At 39.2% G+C, this 23,091-nt stretch overlaps 1 protein-coding gene across 2 annotated transcripts in view; it reads right to left on the bottom strand.

Annotated features, from left to right (window-relative positions):
* The window catches only part of PTPRN2 (protein tyrosine phosphatase receptor type N2), a 707,013-nt gene that overhangs the window by 391,446 nt on the left and 292,476 nt on the right, over positions 1-23,091 (bottom strand). For both annotated transcript variants that reach the window (XM_075419758.1, XM_075419759.1), the window contains one exon: positions 21,911-22,284. In XM_075419758.1, coding sequence (XP_075275873.1) covers positions 21,911-22,284 — 374 coding nt within the window. The remainder of the gene's footprint in view (positions 1-21,910; positions 22,285-23,091) is intronic.

The raw sequence follows: 23,091 nt of genomic DNA, 5'->3' as shown, positions 1-23,091 counted from the left end.
AGTCCAGAGGACACTGATTAGATACATAGGATTTAGTTTGGTGTGTGCATGCACTGCTGACAGAACCTACTTTAAATCTTTTTAACCTTTGTCAATGCCACATTTACATTTTTTAATTTAGAAAACAGGTTGCAATCAAGCCTAATGCTAGAGGACTGCTGTCATTTAAAAAAGCACTTATCTAGATGCAAAATGTATATTCGCAAAAATTTCAGGTTATTAGAGTTGTTACATCTCTAAAGATGCATTAAGAACATTCTGTCCCTAATATACAGGTCATACCTTGTTCAGTTGTTGTTCAGCACTGTGGAAGCAATACAAAATTATTATGTAAAAAGAGAAGGAAATGGTATAGCAATGTCCAGTGAGAACAACAGATACAACATTCTCTGTCTAAACTGTGATTATAGAACTATTCTCAACATCGTTAAATCCCCAAAGATGATAAAATTAAACCTTACAAGCTTGATACTTATCTAACTTATGCCACGGTAAATCAGCAACAACTTTGGTGAGACAAACCCAGTGGAAAAAAGATTCTGTATTTTTTCCTTCAAGGATTTATAACAAGTAGGAGAAGAAGGTGTCAAAAAAAGTATGTTCTGTTAGACATGATCTTTTCAGCAGGACTAAGGGGAAAAAGAGATTTTTTCAAAGCTCCGTACCTAGGTTATTATTTCTGACTCACAGTGAAAGTTTTTGAGTATAATTTTATATCACATTAATCATTGCCACATTTTTATTTATTGTCTGCAGTGAGGACTGATTATTTATTTATTTATTGCACTGGGTTCTGCATACTCTGCCCTAAGGGCACCTCTATTTAAATAATGGGATGTCTCATGTGGATCTCAGTTAGGATGGAATTGCTTGGCTTCCCTTCACGATACTAACCCAAATGCTCAAGAGAACTCCTGTCACACAAGCAGAGGTAGCCCCTCAAGGCACCAGATAGATTTAGAGGTTTTCTAGATGTCTAAGGCAGAAATGTTCTTGTGTGACAGTAACAAAAGAATCTGATTGTTCTGTACGGTAAAAAAAATGTACTATAGATTATTCATAAAACCCCTGTATTTCAAGGACTGACAGTGGGTAGAAATGTGATTATTCCCATCACTATGAAAGCAGATTGTCATAGTGACTCAGGGGCTTATGAGTTAATTAAATCTTTTCTCCCAAAGATGTTAGCTTAAATTTTATGGAAATGATTAGTGTCAGCAAGTGGGCTTTTACTGTAATAGCAAGTCTACGTGGCAGCACAGGCAAAGTCTGTTGTGTACATTGGTGTCATTTTTTTACCAAGGGAGTCTCATTTGTAAAAGCTCAACCTCCTACTCTCTGCTTACCCCTTGTCCCCTGAAAAAGCATCCTCCAACTTCAAAAACAAGGTATGCTGCTACAAGCCAATGTAGTAACAGTAGTGGGGGATCTAATCAGAGCATTTGAATGCTGGAGAGAAAATGGGAGAGAAAGTGGTCTGGAAGGCCATTTTTTTGCATTCTTCTCTACTAAGCCTGCTCCTGGGCATCCAGGAGCAGTCTTAGTAACTCTCACCTAACACCAAACTAAATGACATAGGTTCACAAACTCACATACAGTTTGTTAGGCTAAGAAATCTTCATTCATAATAGCACACAAAAGCTGCAGAACCTTTGGTACCGGTACTACTATTAATCACACTAGCAAATTTGAGAATTCTTATTAAGAATGATTAATTTATATCACTATATTATCCAGTATAATTTGTCCAGCTTCTTAACACTGATACATACTAGTAGCATTTATTACAGTTCTGTGACAGTTGTAATATAGAAGAGTTGAACATTCAAAACCTTTCTCTAAAAATGCCAGAACGTCATTCTCTACACTCTTATTTCTGCTTTGGTTTTGTTTAGCGTTACTCACTGTTGCACAGTTTGCACTTGTACAGTGACTGCCTTGAGCTTTGTTTACACAGAGAGTACACTGTTGCCACCAGTTCAGTGTTAAGCAAACTAGCCTACATTGCAACAGCACTGTACACCCACATCACCCACCTGATTTCAGGTTTGTACAAGGACTGCTACCAGAAGAAAATTTGCCACTTCACCTATCCTCCTGCCCCTGGTCCTCCCACACAATCCCCGTGCAAGCACACAGTACTCATGGAACAGCTGCTGTTTGTGATCTTTCGCATACTATGCTTGGCTTTTGGCTTGCTTGATTCAGTCCTACATGGCAAAAAGATTCTGTACTATGGACTGAGGTTTTTTTTTTATGAATGTGATTCCTCTATTGATCGTGAGGGTTCAACAAGTAGGGAATTAATTCAAAGGAAAGTGTTACATAAACCAAGGAAGAAAGAAAGTTCTTCAGATAAGGAACAAATAGTGAGATATTCCAGACAGAAACTGTAATAGTAGAAAGAAGACTCTTTAGATTCATCCCTGATAATCAAACTATTTTATCAAGGCCAAAGACTTGGAGGAAAGCTAAGTGTGGGGACAGGGTTCTCGCTACCTTATCTGAACAGCCAAGATGGTTGTTTCAGTTCCCTATAGTGGGGAAGGAGACAGGGGCACCGCTTTTTGGTGACAGTTCTTGCTGGCTCCAGTTCACTCGGAGCAGCACGGCACTGAGCAAGTCTGTGGGCTATGGCCCCTCAGTTTCCAGACATGCTACAATTCAGGTCCAACCCATGGGCGCTTTCTTTCGGGAGCCTGTGGTAAGACATTTCAGTACACCAGTAACGGTGAATCCTTAAAGGAGAAATCACAACTCGCATACACATGAGATACAAAGCATCTACTGGAAAACAACAAAAGCCACAAAAGACTTACCCATGAACGCTATTTTTATGCTTTGCAGATTCTCTTGAGGCTGGCTAAGCCAAAGAAAATTAATGGCTTCTGCAGTGTCTTTAATAGTCCTTCTTGATTTTACCACTCCATTTTTTGATTGCTTTGAACGTTTCTGATCACCTTTGATTTAGAATTTGGTCTTAGGAAGAATAAAGTGTTGGATGACTTACCGCCTTTTTACAGATGACACAGCTGTTGCCAGCTGAGATACTGAGATAGTGCTTACTTTGGGTTTCTAACCTTTGCGCTCATTTCATTTGCTGTAGATTTCTCTTTTGCATCTTCCTTCAAGTTAGCTGTGTTAAGATATGATAATAGCAGCTAAACCAAAATATGATACATCTCATTGTTTACAGTAATTGTTTTGGGGTCCTTTTTAGGTTTCCAGCTCCTGTTCTATACAGCTTGGAAGACGAAAAGATAGTCAGAAAGTATAGAAAACTCATGTATAACTAACTTTCTTCCATTGCTTTATCTTCTAATGTCATCTTTGAGGGACAGCCTAAATGTTCTTTTTCAGCTGACAGATTCAGACCCTACTGAACCAGTAGAACTCTGTCTCACTCAGATGCCAATCTCTATCTCATATTATTTGTAGAATATAATTTGTTTGACAGGTTAATGACAATAAAGAAATAAATAGGGAATGAAATGTAAATATTTCCTTTGGGCTATATGTAGATATATATAGTTTTAAAGTTTGGCAGAGTGTCATCTGCAAAATATTTTGCTGCTGCTATTGTTTAATCTCACTTTTCAGGGCACTTTTGCACTAAACTAGTTATACCTGCTGGAGCTTATGGCTGATCTCTCTGCTAAAAATAGCCATTGTTGTGTGGTAGTACCTCATTATCACTTCATATGAAGTGACTCCCCATTTCAGTGCAAGACTCTGATGTCATGATTTAAAATCATGACATAACCATGAAAACTTCCCTATCCATTTCAAGCATGTGAAAAATAAATAGTCCAATCCATATCTACTAACCTGAGCTAAAATAATCACGAGCCAATCGGCTCCCTGTAACTTCATCAGGAGTTTTGTGTAACAAAAACAAATCTAGGCTATAAAACTATTTTATTTAGAGATAAATTCAAAATGAAAGTACAGGAATAAATCTGTCTTAACTTTAATGGGAGCTGTCGAGGACTTCTGAAAAGTAGTGTAATCCATGTAAATGCTCGGGGGAGGATTTGGGAGCTCAATTTTATGTAATTGTTTGTTAAAACATTTCCACAAAGCATACTGGACACTGAAGACAGGCAAATCAGGTTGCCTAGTGAAAATAATATTCTGTATCTTCCAATATCTAAATCCCTCCCAGTGAGGGAGCGGAGAACAGAAATATTTTAAGGAATAATCTACTTATAGAGGTAATTTAAATAATAGAACGCTGGATTATAATCTTCCTCTGCTATTGTCTATTAAAGATTTCACATTTCATTTACTCAATTTACAAGAAAAATACAGTGAAGAGTAGTCGTTTCTAAAATATGGTTCCAAAAATATGGTACAACTTAGATCAATCATATTAACTGATTTTCTTCTCACTGCTACAAAATGTATAGAATTTGCTAGCCATTTCCTTAACCTGTCTGTACAATCCCACTGTCTTCAGTGGTTTTATACATAAGTGAGAGTGAGAGAATGTCTGTTGCTGAATGAATTATGAATGAGGAGCAGAATATGTCTTCATCATCTGGAAGAGGCTTATCATCACCCCCTATTTCACCATCCATAAAATTAAAATAATGATACCAACTTTCTTTGTCAGATGCCTAGTATTGTTGTACAAAAGACTATTCTTGTTTGACTTGCTTCCCTTCTGGATTTAAGAATAGAAAGAGCAGCACTATTGGCTGTCCCTAAAGGCTGTATATATTTTTGCGTACCAAATACAGAGAAGATGTTGTAGTAGTAAAGAACCTGTAATCTGCAAATTAACTTTTGATTATAATAAAAGCATCCCTTATTCCCTGACCTAAAATTTTGTTCCGAACTTTTCCAGGGGATCTGACTGATTTTACAGCATAATTAGAACACCTTGATCCGAGTGAAGATAACTTCTCCCTCACTGGTGAGTTAGTAACCTTGCTAAATGCCTGCTGCGGGCAAATGGGGTAGGAGGCAAGAGTCTTATGGACCAGAAGTGACTCATGAATGGCCAATTACATCACTCCAACAAGAGTAGTACTGAATATTTGATACTGATCTCAAGACCAGTTCAGCTTCATGCTGCAATTATCCAGACAATGCTACTAATGAATGCCACGTTTCCAAGAAATTTCTGAGATAAACTACAAATCTGATGAGTCAGAATGACCACTTGGAATAATGGAATGTCTGTTTTTGACCTGGACCTAATGATTTGTGCATTCAAGGCTCAGAGTTTCCCCTTCTGGTTAAAGAACAAGAAGGAAAAATGTAAATGAAGTAACAGGACGAGTTCTGCAGGGAGCAACACTGGCAGCGTGGCCAGCTCTGCATGCTGAGCTAAATGGACCTCAAAAACTAATAAAAGCCAGTGGGCAATGTCAAAGGGAACAAGAGGAAAAACAGAAGAAAACAATGATGAAAACTATATGCTCTGTATTTCCCAACACGCCTGTCAAAACAATCCCACAAATTGAACAATTTTGGTAGTGAAAAATCTGATCCAGTTATACAGATGGCTTGATTGCTAGCATTTGCCAAGCCTGCTCCCAGCCCAAGGAGAGCAACACGTAACTCAATGTTATGCTGAGGTTATGTCAGTCTTGCAAGCAGTTGCTCTCATTTGCTTTTCCTCCTCCCAGTTGCCAAGTGTCTTCAGAAACCCACTTACTGAACTCTGAAATGCTCCCTTAGTGCCATCACTGAAATTATGTATTGTCTTTACCAGACTGCACCCAGTGCCCTTCCAATATTCTGTTTAGCAATTGTAATGCAGCACTATAATGGACATCCAGTCAGCCCTGTCAGATTAGTTCAATTGAATCATTTTCTGCAAAAATGAAGAATAATCTACAGTACAGAAATAGGCCTGACTTTGGGAATTGCACTCCTTAAATCTAAATGTCAGCCTAATACCCAGTGAAATCTTAAGTAAGGTAGGGTTCAATCCATTTAAAACTTGCTTAAATCGGGACAGAGACAATGAAGGCCAGTTTGCCCATTTTTAAGAGTGCTGAGCACTGCGCTAAATTTGCAAGGCAACTCTCTACAGCCTGAAAGCTGCCTGAGTGCTTAGCTACAGTCCTCCCAGCAGCATCAGAAAGCACATTTTCTGGGGAGGTAAGTGCCACTTTCACACCCAGCCTATCTTTTCCTATCCAAACTCCAGCACAGTGATATCTCCACTCCACCTATTTCCTCCAGAGAAGGTTCAAAAGTTTGGCTGCACCTGTGTTCATCTTGAATAGTATTGGATCCACTTCTCAACCAGAAAAAGGCAGAACTTGAACCCAACATCTAGGACTTTGGGGGGGAGACTTTTTTTATTTAGACTAATGTTTACTTTAAAAACACTTCCAATGTTTACTAATGTAAAATGCACACATGCTTGGAAACTGTTTGGACCAGCGGTCTTCCTTCCTACTGAATGCTGCAAGTTAAGAGTCACGTTCTCTCTTGCATGTTGTCTGTCTTCCTCCGTGGATTTTATACCTGAAGATGAACTGCTGGACCATCAAGAGGATGACGGACAGTGCTGCGGCTCAAGGCTGGTACATAAAGCACTCTCCTAGGAAATGGGAGTTAAAACTGCTCAGACTAACTTCAGTAAGATCTCTTCCATCTCCTGCTTCAGTTTCTAACCCCTGCAGTAATAAGCAGAAGACAGGTGCAAGACACTACCCAAAGCCCCTTTCAGCAGAGGAGCACGAGACACAATGGATCCCAGAATATCCTAGTTGTTTGGCATGTCTCAGTGAAACAGGGAGACACCTGGCAGTTTGGGCTGACTTCTGGATTCTCCCAAAGTCCCTTCTAATCAGGAGGAAGGAAAGGAGGGGCCTGAATCTCCCTGTGTGGGCATGTCCTCACTTTCAGGGAGCTCAATGATGTCAAATGAAGTGTTTGACATCTCCATGCTTGGGGCAGATGTGCAGCATTCAGCAGGTTTAAACTTGGCACCTAAATGAGGCAGCATGATTTTCACCCTGAATTCCAAAATAACCACATTTCAGATTAAAGCCTAGAAAAATGGCTTAGAGGAAAAAGGTATTAAACACATGATAACAGGACAGTTACCCAACAGTCTTCAAAAGAGAAGCCGAATGGACACTATCTGTTGAAGAATTTAATTTCAGTAATCGACTATTATTAACAATAAGCGGTACATCCAGATTATGCCCTGCAGGTGAACGTGTTGGTTTAGACCTGTAAGATTCTTTCTCTGTCAGGTCTTTACCCCACAGATCCATGTTAGCAAATATAATCTGCCAGAAGACCTAGTCCAAGAATTGCCTCAATGTGTTCACCAAAGATCAGTGTCTTTTAGTGGTGGTACTTCAGAAGCTAATCTGAGGCTTGAGCTGACAAATGCAATCTTGTTGGTCCTGCCCACCTCTGTACTAATTTTGAGTGTTTGTATCATTTTTTAACAGTTGTTCACTTCATAGGAACACACAGGTGCATCTTTCATGTTGAAGAAGTTTTTTTTAGTATTCGAATCACAGAATCATAGAATGCTTTGGGTTGGAAGGGACCTTCAAAGGTCATCTAGCCCAACCCCCCTGCAGTGAGCAGGGACATCTTCAGCTAGACCAGGTTGCTCAGAGCCCCGTCCAGCCTGGCCTTGAATATGTCCAGGGACAGGGCCTCCACTACTTCTCTCGGCAATCTGTTCCAGGGTTTCACCATCCTTATCATTAAAAATGTCTTCCTCATATCTAGTCCAAATCTGCCCTCCCTGAGGTTAAAGCCATTACTCCTTGTCCTATCGCAACAAGCCCTGCTGAAAATATTTTCCCCATCTTTCCTATAGGCCCCCACTGGTACTGGAAGGCTTCTCTAAGGTCTCCCCGCAGCCTTCTCTTCTCCAGGCTGAACAGCCCCAACTCTCCCAGCCTGTCCTCATAGGAGAGGTGCTCCAGCCCTTGGATCATCTTTGTGGCCTCCTCTGGACCCGCTCCAACAGCTCCATGTCCTTTTTGTGCTGGGGGGTTCCAGAGCTGGGTGCAGGACTCCAGGTGGGGTCTCACGAGAGCAGAGTAGAGGGGCAGAATCACCTCCCTCACCTGGCTGGCCACTCTTGATGCAGCCCAGGATACAGTTGGCCTCCTGGTGCAAATGCACATCGGTGGCTCATGTCCAGTTTTTCATGCACCAGTACCCCCAAGTCCTTCTCGGCAGGGCTGCTCTTAATCCCTTCATCCCCCAGCCTGTATTTATAGCGGGGGTTGCCCCGACCCTGGTGCAGGAACTTGCACTTGGCATTGTTGAACCTCATGCGGTTCACACAGGCCCATTTATTGAGCTTGTCCAGGTCCCTCTGAATGGCATCCCATCCTGCTGATGTTCCAGCTGCACCACTCAGTTTGATGTTGTCTGCAAACTTGCTGAAGGTGCACTCAATCTCGCTATGTCATTGATGAAAATGTTAAACAGCACTGGTCCCAGTACGGAACCCTGAGGAATACCACTCGTCACTGGTGTCCACTTGGACATCAAGCCATTGACCACTACCCTCTGGCTGCGACCTTCCAACCAGTTCCTTAGCCACTGAACAGTCCACCCTTCAAATCCATAATTCTCCAATTTCAAGAGAAGGATGTTGCGAGGGACTGTGCTGAAGGCCTTACAGAAGTCCAGATAGATCACATTCATAGCTCTTCCCTTGTCCACTGATCCAGTTACTCCATCATAGAAAGCTACGAGGTTGGTCAGGCAGGACTTGCCCTTGGTGAAGCCATGTTGGCTGTCTCGAATCACCTCCCTGTCCTCCATGTGTCTTAGAATAGCTTCTAGGAGGATCTGCTCCATGATCTTCCCAGGCACAGAGGTCAGGCTGACAGGTCGGTAGTTCCCAGGGTCCTCCTTCCTACCCTTTTTAAAAATGGGCACAGTGTTTCCTTCCTCCAGTCACCAGGGGCTTTGCCTGACTGCCATGACCTTTCAAATAAAGCGAAGAGTGTCTTGGCAATGACATCAGCCAATTCCCTCAGGACTCTGGGATGCATCTTCTCAGGTCCCATAGACTTATGTATGTTCAGATTCCTCAGGTGGTCCCGAACCTGGTCTTCCATTACAGTGGGAAGGGCTTTGCCCCTCTGGACCCCATCTTGCAATCCATCAGCTGGGGAGGGGCAAGGAGAGTTTTGATCTAAGTATTGATAAGATGATAATTATTGATTAGATAGTCTTGATCTTAGATAATTTTTTTCCCTCTAGCCTTTTTAAATACTGAATTTTAAAAAAGATGCATTACATAGTTTACAATAATTATTTAAGAATGTTTCACCTGGCCATTTTTCAGCAATGTCTCTGTGCATTGACTTCAAATTGTCGTCCCCTCATTGACAGGGCAATGGTATCACTTCCTTAACAGGCAGCACAGTCTCCTTAGTGCTGTAGATAGAAAGCTAAACCTAAAAACAATTAAAGTTCAGAAATATGGGTCTAGGATACCATACGGAAATCTTTAGAGAGTCAAAACAGAGACCACTTATAGGATGAATACAGTTGAGGACTAGTTTTCTCTGGCTGCTAAAACCATCTGGCAGCAGCACGCGGCATTGACTAGGCTGCAGGCAAACTCCCTGCCAATGGGAAATTGGGAGGAACAGCCCGGACAGCTCCAGTGCAAGCTGGCATCCTCCATCTGTGTCTGGAAAAGGGCAGGTATATTTGCCACAGGGCTCAGGCTGAGGGATGAGACTCTGAGGTGTATGGAGGTCTTTCACAGCTTTTTTAAAATGACTTGCAGATATGCTAGGCACCGTCTGTCTGCTCTAATGGAGACAAAAGATTAAATCCAGTCCAGGGGGTCCCTTTGAACAGGTGACAGGAGCTTCAGTGCTCTTAACCACCCACCTGCATGGGTCAGTATCAGGCCTGACTCCTTTTATGACTTATCTCCCCCCTCAGTGTATTGCTTGGCAAGGAGAAGTGGAGGAGCCAGAATGCCAGGACATGAACGCTGCCTCTCCATGGGCAAGGGGCTGGTGCACACCAGCTACAACCGCTCTGTCTGTTAAAAGCAGTCAGGAGAAAAGGGTAAAGCAGGGTAAAGCAATTTCCAGTTCCTGCTGCTGGGATCAAGGAGGAGTAAGAAGAGCAGCTGCTGAAGGGAGCACATACCCAGCAGTATGTACTAACCCCAGACCTTGAGTCAGTTCTCAGCAGCAGTCACCAGCATAAGACTGTAGGTTGTTTTAAACCACCTCAGACATGCTATTGCCTGATTTTCTTAAGCCAGCAGTAAATACAGGAAAGTCAAAAAATAAGACCAAACAAATAAAATAAAGTCCAAGAATATTCTGGAAAAGTTCTGAATCAGGGTGAAAGAAGTGGTCAGCTGAGATACACCTCTATAAGGACTACCTAAGGAGCAGTCTACCCTGGGAAAAACAGTGATGTGACAGACAGAAACCATTAGTTCTTTTTTTTTTTTTTTTCTACCTTGGGCACTGTCGTGTTCTAAAAATCAAAAAAGCAAGCTGTTTAAGAAGTTGTTCAGTAACAGTATTCAACTTTGGCCTCAATTCCTTGAGTAAAAACTTAAAATCTGTGAGGGTTGCTATGAAATTGCCAGTATTCAGGCAGTTGCCTAAAGCCCAGTCAAAAAGAAGAAAACCACCAATTTCTATCCTAGCAGTACTAGGGAAACCTGACCAAATAAATGAGAATATTATGCATGAAAAGAGTGGATTCCGTCTGATTCAGTGTCTGATACCAGTGGTCAGATACAAGAATGGTGCCATTTTATCGTTACACAAACCTCATGATGCACATGAACCTCATGTTTCCAAATTGGAGTGATAATCTCAGTCATGCACTCTATTTCCACGTGTACCTGCTACTCTGCAGCTTAGGCAAAGAACAGACAGAGATCAGATATCAGTCCCTCTTGCCTTATACCCTGCAGCAAGAGGTGCTTCTTCTTCTCAGAAAAAATAAATAAGATTAATAATTCTACAAACAATCAGTTACTGTGATTAAGTACATGCTGATAAATTATAAAAATATCTCTCTTTTTAAAAAATCTCCTGCTGAACTCTTCACCTCAGTAACATGTATTAGACTAGGTTGTGGTTTAGAAATACATTGCAGGAAATAGGTCACCTACTTCAGGATTTGTATGTCGTCTTTTAAATTTTCAAGTCTGAAAATCTGTCCCACCATACTAAGGGCAGGATTCATTTACCTAAACACAGCAAATCTTTTCTTCAACATTTTCCACAGCCTCAGAGCCCAGAGTATGAGGAGTATTAACAATACCTTTTCTTTTTTTTTTCCAAAAAGAACTATTTTTGTTAACGTCTATTATTCTGTCACACTTATTCCAGCTGAATTTCACCTACCATTGTGCTTCTTAATCCCTCAATGTATTTAAATCTATCTGGAATTTTTCTAAATCCTCCATAGTTCTTCCTAACAGAGACAATTTGCCTGTGGGGTATCACTAATCTCTCTACATGCTGAGAAGCAGCAGCTCATGACGAATCTTTCTCTCCTATCTCATAACCAGTTCTTAATCCACAGTGACAACCTGGCCCTTGCACTGTGACTCACTCTCCTTAAAGTCAGTATGAAGAGCATCCCATTTATCTCCTGTTGATTTCAAGGGTAGGTACAACTCGTGGTTTTGCTGCAACAGCAGCTTTTCTCCTGAGAGAGTCTGATATCTCATCAGAAGGTGCTTCACTCCTCAGGGTCTTCCAAGTAGGGAGGGTCCCTGGCACTGCCTCCTGGAGGCTGAGGCTCAGTGGCCTCCAGATATAAATAGCCAAGATTTAAAATATTAATAGCAGTTTATCATTGATGTGGTTTCCAACTAGGTGATGACAGCGCTTCTTCAGCTCAGAGAAGCTGAAAACAATAGGAGGAAAGCTTATATTTTAAGGACACAGTTAAATTTTTTTTCCTTTTCCCTTTTATCTTTATACTTCTTTTTTTGCTGTTAAGAATAGCAAATATTTTAACAAGTAGCATAATGGGAAACTCAATTACTGAAGTATGAAATAGCAGGATGTGAACCTCTTCGTGTGCAAATTTCCGTAGTAACTGAACTATGGAAGAGCTGCTGATGCCATCACAATAAACAGATGTGGCTTTACCAAGGTTCCTCAAGAGATTTTCACTCCCCTCCTACCACTGACTCCTGTCTCCTGGGAACTGGCTTCATGGCACTTTCTAGCACAACACCACTATTCTCTGACCTGAAAGGTCACTCACCAAACCTGGCTGATAGCTACCAACATCTGAGCCCTGCGCCCTGCAATTCAGAGGAAAGACGTCACATTTGCCTGAAGAGGGAATAAATGGTGTACCGTGTCAGCTACACATGCCCCACAGAAGGATTGAGTGCTCCTGCCACCTCAGGTAGCACACGGCATGTTGGAGAAGACACGGCAACACGGTGACATGACTACCATTCTCAATATGTCAGTAACCACTGCTATAAAGCTATTGAATCCAGCCTTCTTCAACTCCTACTTTTCTTTTTTTGAGACACAAAGGAAGTTTCACTCATCACAAGAAAGACGCTTATGATTCATACAATGGAGAAGAAATTGAGGCATTAGAGTGGTTTGCTCCTGGTCACAGAGGAGGTAAGTAGGAGGCAAGGACCACTGGGAATATTTTAACATTAAAGTAATTTATAGTGTTGCCATTAAATTCTTTCTGATCCTACGAAGCCTAAAAAAAAACCATTTAGACACCAAAATTGTATTTATTTCTCTTCTCTGGAAGTGCCCCTGAGAGTAACTTATCCGATAACCTATAATGAAAATCCTGGACACTGATGCTTCAAGTGTATGGTGTTACAACAGCCTGACTGGTCTGTCTGAGCTTGAGTCTTTTGTCCGTGTTTCAGTGTGGTTTCATACATCTTGAAGCACACAACCCTGGTAAAGATGTAGAGAAGGAATGTATTTCAGCACTAAACGGATTTAATTTGGTTAGAACGCAGTTGGTGTCTTCAATTTAGTTAAATAATGATTAATTTTGTAAATGGTTCACATTTATTCAGGATTCACGAAAGCAACCAAATAACTTCTAAACAGAGATACTCACGGAATTGTTTGAGAGCTGCCTGACTTCGCAGCATTGTTATTGTAACCATTTTAAGGACACCACAATTTTATTGCATTGGTCTGCAGTTTCATTTTTCTATACTTGTTTTCTCAAAGGCTTTATTAGCCATGAAACCTTTTTAAGCTTACTTCTGTTTTGGCAGCTCAGAAAATTCCCACTTTCCATAATTTTTTCCTTCTTTTCTCGCCACCAGTAAGTATGAATTTAAACCTCTTAATACAGACAGGTTTAAGTCCAGACCAATTTGTAACGCAAATGACACTTGGTAAAAATCAGTTCCAGTGGTCAGGCTATGAAGGTCAGAAGAGATAATGGCATCATGGAAACACGAGAGTGATAGAGAAGTCAAGGAGGATCTGCTCTTTAGAGTTATAATGGAAGTGTGACACTATGCCAGCCTGTACTTGCATTACTTCAAACGCACACGGCCTCCAGCTGTGTTAACAGAAACAAATTCATACAGATGCTTTGTCGCTAGCAGGAGCATGAAAATTATGGGAATAATCGGTGCCATAATTGTGGTATTCTCCTTTCTGAGACTGAAATGCACCTCACCAAAGTACTCCCTAATGCATTTTAAGCTGAATGTTAGACACAGCTCTGGAGTCCATTTGTCATGAACCCTGACTCTCTGATGCAGAAAAGCCGTGAAAACGTAAAATTGTTCTTTCATATCAAATTACTCCTTCCTACACATAATTAATCAATGAGATTGAAGACAACTGTTGATACATGTTGTAATGCACTTCCATCTTTTCATTCTTTCCCTTCCTTCACGCCTTCACTCTTCCTTCCAGGCAGCTTAAATCCCAGACCGATTTATAATGTTAATGGTTTAAATTAAAAATGATAAAGAATATCCAACAACCTAGTGTTCAAAGAAAGAAACACAAATACTTCTGTAAGAAGTTCAAACTTTAAAGATTTTAAAACTGACTTTTTATAGAAATCATTCTCCACACTATTAAGAAATTAACTCTAAATTTATTTCTGTAGTGGATATACCTAGTCCTTAGATTTGGCATACCTTCTTCAAACAAGTGCCAGTGGAAAGCCAGAATATCTACTTGAAAGAAAAATTAAAATATTTTCTCTGTTCCAATTTATTCTGTGTCCTTAATTAGTCCTCACTGATTTTCTACGAACAAAATTTCATTTGCAGGAAATAAAAATGATTTAGAGTGAGATCAAAATTACTTAATTCTAATTTTTAGTGGTCGGGTGTTTATATTGTGTAGGTGTTACCTGAGTTAACAGATTCCAAAAGAATTTCAGGCATTAAAATAAATGATGGCATTTTTATATCTGAGCTTCCTAGGACCAGGCAGAACTGCAGTGATGAAAAAGTACTGGTAGATAATAGACTGTGTCATGATTCAATTTGCTGCATTCCCAGGAATCCTGGTCTTTGGCTTTCTACTTCTCACTTATTTCAAAAGATTAAAATTCATCACTCTTTTATAATGAACTACATAGTAATTACCTGAAAAACACTGATACGCTGAAAGTATTGACCATATGGTATTGTGAGATATTGCGGCATCTCAGGATTTTAAGGACTACCACTATTTATAAAAACAAAATACAGCTCACAGCCCCATCCCCCATTCGCAGACTTATAAGGTGCAGCCTCAGCGATTAAAAGTCTACAGTCTGGAGATCTCAGAGGAACCTGAACCTGCTCACAGAGAGGTTGTGGAGGACCTGCACCGGCTGCCCTCCTGAAAGAGCCGGTGTGTGAGACCCTAACAAGGGATGATAACGTGGCACGGAAGGCATGAAAAGGCAGAAATGGGAGTGTCTGGGAACGTCTGTTCTGGGAAACCAGGCCAACAGCTATGTCTGTTTAGCTAAGAGGAGAGACACAAACTTGAGCTAGTCCTCGTGGCACTACTGGGGACTCCAGGTGCACTCTGACAACCACCTGTTCCCTTTCATTGATTCAAGGGACCAGGTGATTCCCTGCCATTACTGTTGCTAGTGTGACAGAGCAGCTGGTCACCAGCTACATCAATTCAAAATTTTGCTCTGGGTGTTCCTTTAGATGTAAAAATGCAGAGCTGGTCCCAATAGAGAGCAGAGAAAAACATCTGGGAAAGAGAAGCCCTAAGAGGAGGGTAAGATGGACCCTTGAAAGCACTCATCTCTTGTAAAGTGATCTACATCAGCAGGTGAGAATCACGTTGCGGCATAATATATTTCAACAGAATTTGGAAGCACAAAAGCTAAGAACAACAGAAGTAGAACAGACTATCGTCTTATCTCTGCACATACACAGATAAGAAGAAATTCCATATATTCAAAGCTGAACTTGTGTACTGAAAAAACCCACCAGTATTTATTGCTCTCTATGGCAAAGCTACAGGAACTGCTGTTTTTCTGTTATTTTCTTGCACATGAATAAGAAGCCTGAAGTATCGTTTTCCTAGGGGAATATATGATATCAGAATTAAGGCAGTGAAGCAGTAACGTGGGGGATATGATCTCTGTCACTTTCTAAGTATCACAAGGAAACTGGAGGATTTAAGAAGGAAAAATTATTTCATGTCTACAGAACTCCAGGGAGTGTAAATAATTACATATGAAGAGTTAGCCAAAGAAGATTCTAGATTTACATGTCTCCACTAGTTATGGTGCTGAGACACAATGACAGAATTGTCTCTACTGGATAAACTCATAAGCAAGTATTTTCTATCCGTATTATTTAGGTAGAGGTTCAAGCTATATTATCAGAAGCAAAACTTTTGGTTTTAAAATCAATGATGGACATTTATGGAACTTCTTTATACAAGGGTAGAGACTACTAGGCAAAGTGACAAAGTGAAGGATAAAAATTTTACATTTAACTTCTTTTTTAATGTGAGCAATGGTGTCCCTTGCTCATTTTAACATACTTTAGTAGCATGAGCTTTTCTATTTCATGTGTGTTGATAATTTCTTTTAGTTTTTAAAGCCAGTTGTAGAAGTTGAGTGAAGAATATGCACAAGTCTTTTTCCCTTGATAAACTGCACTTGCAGGTAGAATAACAATTTGAAAGGGGACGTTGAGATACTCAGAGAAGGTCAAATCAGTGTTTCTGTTTGTATATATGTATTAAAGGACAAGAGCATTTTGTTCTTATTTTCTTAAAAAATATCTGAAAAGTCTCAAGGAATACAAAAGCTCAGATTCCAAGAAACATCAAGACCTTCCAGTAACAAAGAACAATAAAAATTATCAGCCCTATTTCATTGCTGTAGATCTTGTGATTAATTTTCTTCTATTTATTTTAAATTTCATTTTTAAATGCAATTAAAATGCATTAAATATTTTAACCTGGTAGAGGAAACAAATAATGATGATCACGAAAATATAATTCTTTAATGACTTGCCTAGGAAAACAGAAAACTTGGGGAATAAACCAAGAGTTCTCTACAACCTAGTTTCAAGGTCCTAACCTGAGCACCGTCCTGTGGAAAGTAATCATTACATGCAAAGCAGTATCATTTATCACCTTTGTAAAGGTGGGGAAATAATATTAAGCATTTGGAATTAACCTAACCCTTCAGCATATTCAATGGACCGGACTAATCATATTCCATAGTAATTTTATACTACTAACACAAGATCCATTTTCAGCTTTTTCTCAGCGTCTGAGCAGAATACCAGCTACCTCAAATTAAACGTATAGAAATGCACATATGATCCAATTAAGTTAACATGTTGGGAACTGATATACAGCCTATATAATTTTACATAGACAGTTTGGAATTGAGAATTAACATATGACAAATCACAAAATATCCAGGAATTGACTAGTACAACAATGACAGAAGTTGGATCACAAGCTAGCAGAGCTGCCATGAGCTGTCTGTGATCTTGTATTTACAGGAAAAACTTCAAGCAGATACATTCTGATAAATCACAAAACAGGACAGATTTGTCTGCATTGGGTGTCCAAGTGTGGCTTCAGAAAAGCATGACTTGACTTTGAAGCTCAAAAGACTATCATAAACAGTGAAAAGAGATGAACTTTCTACTCTCAAACTAGGATTTTTCTTAGTGCATTTAAGTCTAAATGGTCAATCCCATATTTAAGGAATTACAAACCAGCTTGACTATTTAAGCTGCTCAGCATGCAGCAGCTTGCATTTAGTTTTACTGGAGGCAGTAAGAACTGCATGTTCTGAAAAGTCACGTTTTGGGTTTCCTCATGAGGGAATCAGGAGGCTAAATATTATTTAAATGTTTTGATTGTGGGATCTTGGCCCTCAGCTTAGAGCATATCCTGCCAGACAAATGTGAGTTTTGGCTTTTTTTCCAACCCCCAAAAAAGTTTTACGCACTTGAAGAAGTAGAATTTCAGAAAATAGGAAGAGTTCTTTGGTCCAAATGCAAAGAATTCTCTGATTTGAGAGCTCCCACTGAGGTAACCCCACTATGATAGGAAGGTATTTTATAACCACTGCTGAAGTAGCATACAAATGAAAATAACTTCCTGTAGATAACTTTGTTTTATAAGATTACTCTATAATTTTAGAGCTAAAATTAGTAGAAACAGTTCAAAGCAGTTACACTGAGAAAGAAGCAAACCTCTTCCACACAAATCCTACAGGGGTAGAATACAAATTTTTTGAAGGAGAAAAGAGTAAACAAAGTAAATCACCCAATTTGGTTGGTTTCTCAGCATAATAAAGTGCTGAAGCAGCACAGTGGAGGATTTGCTGGACAATTTTCTACACTGAAACTGTCAATTCATTCCGAAGCTTAGCGCTGATGGATATTATGGATTGGTATGGATTGCACTGCTCCAACCATCTGAAAGGTCACTCGACAAACACAGCAAGAGTGACCTATTGTTCTTGCCATTGACAAGCAGACTGCTGTTTTGACAAGTCTTTAAACTATCACAAATCTTTTCTTCAAGTATTACATGGAAATGTTTATCTTTGCTTTGTGGCACAATTAAAAGCTGGCATCTTAGGAGTTCACTGAAGCAGTCTTAATATCTCCTTGAGTCACACTTGCAAAGCCATGGAAGCCTGAGAATCCAATAGTGAATAGATCACCCCTGACATCTGTCAACTACACCACCGAGTATAATCTTTTCAGTTCCATTTTCAGATCAGAAGGTGAAAAGAACTGAAGCTATTATCCCCAGTGTACAAATACATTGCACTACTTCCCTTTCTCACCAAAAGACCACTGTTTCAGCTGTAAAAATAAAGCTTTGCTGCTCCGAAAAATCATGGCAAAATAAAAATTGATGGATTGAAACTACGACCTGTTGCCTTATGAAGGAAAAAGAAAAACATGCAAAGAAAGTAGTAACGGAAAATAAATACCTCTCATGTTATATTTTGGCATTTCATTTTGTGTGTACAGGTGAAGAGTGGATGAAAAAAACCCCATCTAAATCATAATTTTAGGTTTATAATCTTAAATGTGCTAACTGCTGCAAGAAAGATACTTCACATATGAATTTGACTAACACTCAGGCTGTAAGAAAGAAATTATTTCATGCCTAACTTTAGCTCCAGATTCCTTTCTACTTAAGACAGAAAACTGAAAAAAAGCATAAAGATCTAAACAAAAAGTATGAAAGATCTATTGTGAAATCAATTTCCTGAGTACTTATAGACTATAATCACCTATCAAACAAGAGTGATTTTAGACTGACGTAGATTAAAGATCTGACTAGGAATACTTCCAGCTCCTTTACTTCACTGTATGAATATAATGTGCATGTAAAGTTCTATATAAACATGTAGCATGCACCTAAGCCATCTATTAACATTATTTATTTACTGCAAAGAGCCAGTAAGATTTTTGGTACAAAACCTCAATAATACAGGAAGCTTACTAAAGAAATGTTCCTTAAATGCACATTAAAATCTCTCTTCTGTGCAGTGACAGTCAACAAATATCCCTTTCTCTATCCTCTCTCCCCCAAGTAAAAAAACAATTACAGCCACATTCATGAAAACAAGTCCTTACTGGAACTCTCAGCTGCACTGATCCAATTGCTCTCTAAGGCCACTTTACGTACTGACAAAATGGTTGTGGTAAATACTAGTATGTAACAGATCCCTCCACTGCTGTAGAAAGTATTTCGCTGTTCCTGCTGAGTGGACAAGTCCATTTTTAGCATGTGGAATTTCCTGAACAGGTTTTGTTATTCTTATGAAATTCCAGAATATATAAATTCTGTTTTGCAAAATATGGCGTTTTCATTGTACACTTACATTTCAGATAGACTTATTCAAAACAAACAAGTTTAACAACAACAACACAAATTAAACCGGTGTATTGAAAAGTTGAAATGCTGAGGAGAATAAAATCACTGAAGAGTTAAAAGTCACGGGCAAAGAACTCTGAACTAAAATCTGTTTGCTGCAGATGGAATGCAACATAATTCTAGTACGAAAGGAATTTTTCTTCAGTTCAACTCAATCAGCTATTTCTCTTTAACAGTTAATTCATTCTAGATTAGGAACTAAAAAAAAGGAATGAAAGATTATTCTCTTTTTGTCTACAGTGACTTCGGAGATGACGACCTCTGGTTGCACTCCAAATGCTAAGAATGTAGTGAGGAGTTATCAGTTAAGCTTTCTGAATACAGTTAGTATATGCTTTGTGTAATGAGCTGGTTATAATTAAAAACTAATATTGTTTTGATAAACTTATATTTTTGAATTCAAACCATTTGAAGTAGTTTCATCTACTCACCGGAAATTTTTTCTCATCTTTTCTGAGCATTTTTAATAACATCCCAATGTTTATCTGAAACCTTCTTGCCAAAAAGTTTCTAAAATTTTAATAATCTAGTATATAAAAAAAGTACTTTTTGTCTTTCTGGTATTGAAAATGGTAAAGAAGCTGAACAAATCTATGCTAAATTTTATTTGTGTATATGGAGTCCTCCAGGACTGAGAACCTTTGGACTAATGACTTGCTCTTCAGCAAGTTTCATTGAATAATAATAGATTCAGGGAAAACACATCAGTGGGGGACTAGCTAGAAAGAAAAACAGCTAAGATGACTATGTGAAGAATCTACATGTTGTGCAGACTGAATGTCAGAACATCTCCCATTACACACAGCTGTGAAAGCTTTAAGCTTTTAGAGAATTTATTAACCAAAGAAGTCTGGAAGGTCGAGGGAGATGGTGTCATTAAGGTACTGTTGGATATAAAGGAGCTTTCCAGACTGATGTGAGTTAAAAATTCTGCGGGAAGTAGCACTGAGCTCGAGAAAAATTAGCTTCTACTGCTTGACATAGCATTCATAGGCAGGAACCAAGAGGTGTGGTTAAACTAGGGCATTCCATCAATTTCTGGTAGGCCGATTTCAAAAACAGAAGCAGACTCCTGAGTGTCCCCTTGGTAAAAAACAAACACTTGTTCATTAAATAATGATCAACAGTGGTTATGAACACACAGATGAGTTAATAGAAGTATAAGGACCTCAAATCATTTGGGACTTTCCTTAAACCAAGTACTCCAAAACTATCAAATGGTCTTTTCTAAACACTAGAGCTGGATTTCTTTAGCAAGTGAATAAAATTTAACAAGAAAATGGTAAAATTAAAACTCAGAATGAGACTTGATAGCCATGCAAGGATCTGTTAACACAACTCTCATTCCCACTATATCCTTGCAAGGTGAGCCCCTTCCTTCAGCATCTCTCATTCCAGTAACTAAGTAACTTTTATTTTCTGCAGGGTAAATTCTACATCCTTATGAAACGCATTCCTTCCAGTATCTCCAAATAGTGGGTGTTTCTTCCCTACTTTTTGAGGTCTCTCTCTCTGCCTGTCTCTGATGTTTGCAGGCTGCTCAGCATCAGCTTTCACTCTCCTCTCTTCTGCCTATCCCTCCATGCACCGTACAAAATCTCTTCCCCCCAAATGGCATCCTTTCTTTGTAATCCCATCTTTTTCAAGCATGGCTCTGGTGAGAAGGAAAACAAGAAGCTGTCCCCTGATACCCAGCCACGTGCATTTCAAAACAACACAGTATGGTAAAAACAAGAATCTTCCACAATCCTATTTCCTTCGATACCATCAATAAGCTTGAGACAGTCAAAAGAATCAATCCACACTACAGAAGTTTTTGTATCAGTTTCTCTGTGATGCTGGCCAAAGATTTGTAAGCCCATCCTAGAAATTCCTAATTTCTCACAGAAGATGAGTTGGGCTTGCTAATCAAATATAAGACTGTTCTCATGGGGGAAAAAAGGACCCACATCATTCTAAGCTCCTAAATGTTCATATAGAGAACTGTGCATCACTAGGAGAAAAAAGCTGTCTTTTGAAAGTGTAACATTAAATGTCAAATTCATTAGTGACATGACCTGAAATCATTAGGTCTTTCTTTCTAAACTAGCTGCACATGTGATGTTTGGAATCCTATATGTGTTATTTTCAGATCAAAATGAAACCATAGAGAAAATATTGTGCTTTGTTATTGTGTGTCATTTTTTGAAAGGATGACTCAGGCATTGATATTTAGGCTACCTTCAAGTCAAATATTTAAAGCCCACATCCTAACCAGAAGCACACTTACTGACATATTGGAAGGTCACTGGAACATGAGAAGACAGAGAGAGGTCTAAGCAAAAGACCTACAAACTAAATACCTTCTGAATTGGAGGAAAGGCAACTGTAAGAAAATGGAACTGTTTTCTCCTATTTTCATCAAGTACTGAACAGGTTCCAAACAGTTTCAGTTGTACTAAAAATCAGGCCTGTGGCATTTTCCTCTTGTACATTCATATTTCATTAGGTGCCATGACTTTATCTTTTATCCAGTTAAAAATGCCATTCAAATTGGCTGCTATACTTACTCTTTCACTGTTACAATATAGCCGTATTCTTTCTCCTCAGAAGACTTCACCTGAAGGTGTAAGCCTTGTCCTGTATTTTTCTGAGGCTCTTCATAGGAGTTTCCATTCTGCATTAAAGTGTTCTTAATCCAGTAGTGGGTCTTGCTTGGGTCTGTGGCGTCAGATTCACTGTTCTGTGCAGCTGTCAGTTCCCTTGAGAAAGTCTCACTTTTTACATTTTCCACTCCAGCATTTGTTTCTTCTGAGGAAGAAGAGTCAGCATCTTCAGATTTCTTGGTTTCTGTCTTAGTAGATTCTTCAGGTATAAGGTCTTTAGGCGTATTTTCAGGTAATACATTCTCATTCAAGAAGTTTACTAGTTTTGCAGTGTTCTCCTGTATTAAAAGAATATCATTATTTTTAAAACTAGACACAGGAATGTTATACTGAGCGAAACCTGGATACAATCTTTCGAACTCTTACAGACAAAGTAGAGCGTGTTCATACAAATGCTATACGGTCATTTTCTTAATTTTTATACACTACAAGACTATGTAGGAACATAATGTTTATCCAGTAATAATAAAAGAACAATAAATTATGTCACTGTATTTTTCAATGTTTTAATAAGGGTGAAGAAATTCTGTGGTTAATAGTTTCTTCTTCAAATATCAGAGAATCTAGATAGCCTTTTCTCTGTCTTGAACAGCTAGAAGAAAATGCAGATGGCATTTTCATAGTGTTCCTTTTCCTGTGTCTAGGTATTTAAGTACTGATGAGAATAAAAGTTTGTTACCAAATAAGTTAATGGAAAGGAGAAATAATAGAAATATCCGTCAAGATGCTTAAGTTTTAGGACAGGAAACATGCATATCTCTTGGGTGTCACAAGTCATGACACAGGAAAGGGAACAGATAGTATGTGACGAATTACATTTCACTTATTCATCTCCAGAAATGGTGACAAACCGCTTGTGAGTGATCCACTAAGCTAAACATATGATCACAGAAAATGTCTGTCTAATGAAACGAAACAATAAGCAAATGAGCAAAGTCAAAACACATGCCTAGAACTATTTGTTAGCTAGTTCCATTATACAAGATTAGCACAGCCAAGCATTTGGGAGGAGATGACGGCTCATGGGCACTTTGTGCTCTGTGTTACAATGTATTCTTTTCAGTCACATCCCTTATTCAAACTGT

Source organism: Opisthocomus hoazin, chromosome 4 (genome assembly GCF_030867145.1).
Source record: "Opisthocomus hoazin isolate bOpiHoa1 chromosome 4, bOpiHoa1.hap1, whole genome shotgun sequence".
In the NCBI taxonomy this organism is placed as follows: Eukaryota; Metazoa; Chordata; class Aves; order Opisthocomiformes; family Opisthocomidae; genus Opisthocomus; species Opisthocomus hoazin.
Note: the sequence above shows the minus strand (reverse complement) of the source record. Positions and strands in the feature narration are given on the sequence as shown.